At 57.3% G+C, this 3,341-nt stretch overlaps 1 protein-coding gene across 1 annotated transcript in view; it reads right to left on the bottom strand.

Annotated features, from left to right (window-relative positions):
* Positions 1 to 925: 925 nt before the first annotated feature.
* Positions 926 to 3,341, bottom strand: part of DCUN1D2 (DCN1, defective in cullin neddylation 1, domain containing 2) — an 18,128-nt gene continuing 15,712 nt past the window's right edge. Inside the window, 2 exon segments of the mRNA XM_010831441.1 lie at positions 926 to 1,895; positions 2,612 to 2,708. Of these exon segments, the coding sequence (XP_010829743.1) occupies positions 1,804 to 1,895; positions 2,612 to 2,708 (189 nt within the window). The 3' untranslated portion in view covers positions 926 to 1,803.

Below are 3,341 nucleotides of genomic sequence, written 5' to 3'. Positions count from 1 at the left end.
GGCCCGGGGTGTGGTGGCTGCTCCCGACGTGGGGCGGAGGAGGCCAGCCAGGCCAGCCAATGCCTGGCGTCCGTGCGTCCGGGGCAGAGCAGAAAGCCACCACGGCCCCAGAGAGAAGCACTTCAGCGTTTCCGAGTGCTCGGCGCTTCCACAGCACGCCCGACGGGAATGCTTGTGATAGACGGACTGACACCGGCCGTGTGCGAGAGACTCGGTCCAGTCACTGAGCTCTGGGGTCTGCTGGTGGACAAGAAGGCCCTCGTGCACCGATGGCCTTTCCCACACAGCCTTAAGCCTCAGGATGAAGCAGTGCCGCGGACCTCGTGACTCTCACAGGCCTGAGTTCTGCAACCTCTCTGGAACTCTTACACGTCAGAACCCAAAAGCCCTCAAAGGACCCTGAACGATTGTTGAGGCTTCTGTTAAAGCTCTAAGAACCCCAGGCTTGTGGGCAGAGGTAGCCCATGTTTTCTTTGCGGCCACAGCAGTGGGGCTGGGAGAGGTCAGCAACTTCTGGGCCCTGCACCTCGAGAGGGGCTGACTCCTACACCGCCCGCCCGGCTGGGTCTCGGGACGCAGGTCTGGGTGGCTCATGCTTCTGGAAGCCAAACTAAACTGCACATTTTAGGCACGCGTTCTGCAAATCTGCGGGCACCCCCTCTCCTGTGAGTTGCCCCAGCTTCTGTCTCATAAGTGGGGCCGCTGTGGGGCCACGGGTGTGCCGTGACGTGATCGCCCGTGTTCGAGATGTGGCCCACCCAGCGCTTCTCACACCGCCACACGAAGCCACTTCCACGATGGGCAGGCGGGTCGCGGCGCCCACCTGGACAGCACGCGGGCCAGCCATCCTCCCAGCCCCCAAGCTGGGTGTGACCCCCAGGAAGGAAGGGGGTGGCGGGGGACATGCCGGAGGCCAGGGGCTCGGGGTGCCGACTCTCCGCTCCACGTGCGAGTGACATGGTTTTCGGTTTGTGGCATTTTGGGGACAACCACGTGTGTCCTTACCTTCTGAATGTGACCACACGTGAAGGGCAAGTGCTCACGTTACAGTGAAGGGCAAGTGCTCACTGTAGAAAGGAGCCAACAGTTGATTTTTAAATTTAAATTTCTCACAAAAGAGATAATTTCTCACAGAAAAATGTCTTTTTAAATGTAATAAAATACATTTTTTTAAAAAAGCATACTTGCATACTTTATGAAGCTTCTCAGGAAGCTGAACTGACACTACTAGCGGTAAGCAGACCCGCTGACTTGCACACAGTCTGAAGCTGCTGTGCAAACCTCAACAGCTCGTCGACCTGTAAAATCATTCCCGTGATCATCCAGAGGAAACAGAGCTGATAAATCTGGATAATTCAAAAACTTACGTCTTAATCCTGGCACCAAATCTAAAAACCTCAGCGTCTACGACTGTCCTCTCAGGACATGTGTCCGGCCGCCTGACCGGCGGTTTCTTAGGTGTGGTTCCCGGACAACCAGTGGGTGTGGGCACAGGGCTCCCCGGGATCTGAAGGCGGGAGACTGCAGACAGGCCCCGCCCCTCCACAGTCAGGAGGAGGGACTGCAGACAGGCCCCGCCCCTCCACAGCCAGGCGGAGGGCTCCACAGCAGAGCTAGGGCCCCGTCCCCAGGCGCCCGGCCGCGATCGCGGAGGGTCTCTGTGCAGCGCCAACAGTCAGCGGCGTCTTCTCTAAGCAGCGGCAGAGGGTCTCCAGGCTCACGACTGGTCAGGAGGAAATGGGCGACAGGCACAGCTGGCCAGCATCTCCTGCAGGACGCGGCTCCCTTCCATCTAAATCCAACTCAATTTTCTGCCGAGACACGACCGCCTTTACCACCTGCGAGCACTGGCCGCGCATATTCTATGAAATCATCTATGAGAACAGGCCATGCTCCTAAAGGAAAGCAAAAGGTGTGAAAAAGTCGGCATTTTAGAACAATATTTTTTATAGTCAAAGGTTTTTCTCACAATCCAACATTTATATCTCATGAACTCAAATGCTTTTAAACTTTTTAAACTTCTACACGTGATGGATCAGCTGGAATTACCCTCCTCGGCTCTGGCCAGCCGGGGGTGGCAGGTGCTGTGTGCCGGCGTGCACGCGTCTGTGAGCAGCGCCCACCACCAGCCCCGCTGAGCATGTCCGGGGTCACGTCTGCGCTGGGCAGAGGGGGCTGGGGGTGGACATTCTTTCTGAGCGGGCAGCGCCCACAGTGCAGCAGGTGGGAGAAGTTCCCTGAGCCCTGAAACGCCTGGGGTGGGGGCCACTGCAGGTGTGGCCATGCTCAGGTGAGTACACAGGCGGGGCTCCGCTGTGTGCTTCGCGGCGTGATGGAATAACCGCTGGCCACACAGGGTCAGCGGGCCGCAGTCACCGTCCTGCTTGTGGTCCTGCCTCCGGGCCTCTGCACACCCACCGTGAAAGCTTCAGCTCAGAAGAGGTCCTCCTGACTTTAATGTGAGCGGTATTTTCTCTTGTGGGGTTTACAGGACATAATAAGTAAGTACTAGGCACTTCATCACTCCTGTCTCACACACAGGGTCGGGCAGGGGTCAACAGGGACCCACCTGCCCCCTGGCCATCTCCTGAGGTCTGTGGACTTTGCCTACCTTCTTCATCATAGTTGGACATGTCATCTGCGATCATGTTTCCAAAATCTAGAAGAAGGTTCCAAGTGTCCCTTGGGATTGATCGTTTGTGATGCTCCTAAAACACAAGAGGAAAAACCAGCAGACTGCTGGCTCAGACGGAGCTCTCAGCCTGGTGATCTCAGGACATAATGTGACCAGGCGTGAGAACCAGACCAGCACTGTCAGAAGTTAATCCAGCAACAGCGCTTTGGGTCAGTGTTAAGAGCTGCATGATGCCAACGTGCAGAAGTCTGCAGAAGGCAGACTTATTGAAACACAAAATAAAACAAAAATTATTGACTTTTATTTCAAATAGAAAGGCAGCATTTTTAATCTCTTTGTCCAAGCCTGAAACCAGCTCAGAAACAGCATGGGCAAGCAGCATCTGGAGGTGCTCACCTCCTGTGAACCAGGCGGCTCTCCGCAGGGGTGGGCGCGCCCCGCCACTGGACGCTTCAGACACCGGAGGACCCGCCCTGCTCCTGGGGGGCCCCAGCTGGAGAACAGCCCCAGGTCTCCTGGAGGCTCCCAGACCTCTAAGGCCTGTCTCTGCACACGTGAGTGCACGTGTCCACAGATGGCTCCCAAGCTCATCTCACGCTCCACAGCACGTGCACGCGGTGCATCACGCATGCTCCTCTGCTCCTGCTGCCCGCTGCGCAGCAGGCCTGTCCCCCCAGGGCGGGCCTCCCGCTGCCCCCCCTCGCGT

The sequence above is a fragment of the Bison bison genome, unplaced genomic scaffold (genome assembly GCF_000754665.1).
Source record: "Bison bison bison isolate TAMUID 2011002044 unplaced genomic scaffold, Bison_UMD1.0 scf7180017864527, whole genome shotgun sequence".
Classification (NCBI taxonomy): Eukaryota; Metazoa; Chordata; class Mammalia; order Artiodactyla; family Bovidae; genus Bison; species Bison bison.
The sequence above is the reverse complement of the archived record's forward strand: the minus strand, read 5'-3'. Positions and strand labels throughout refer to the sequence as shown.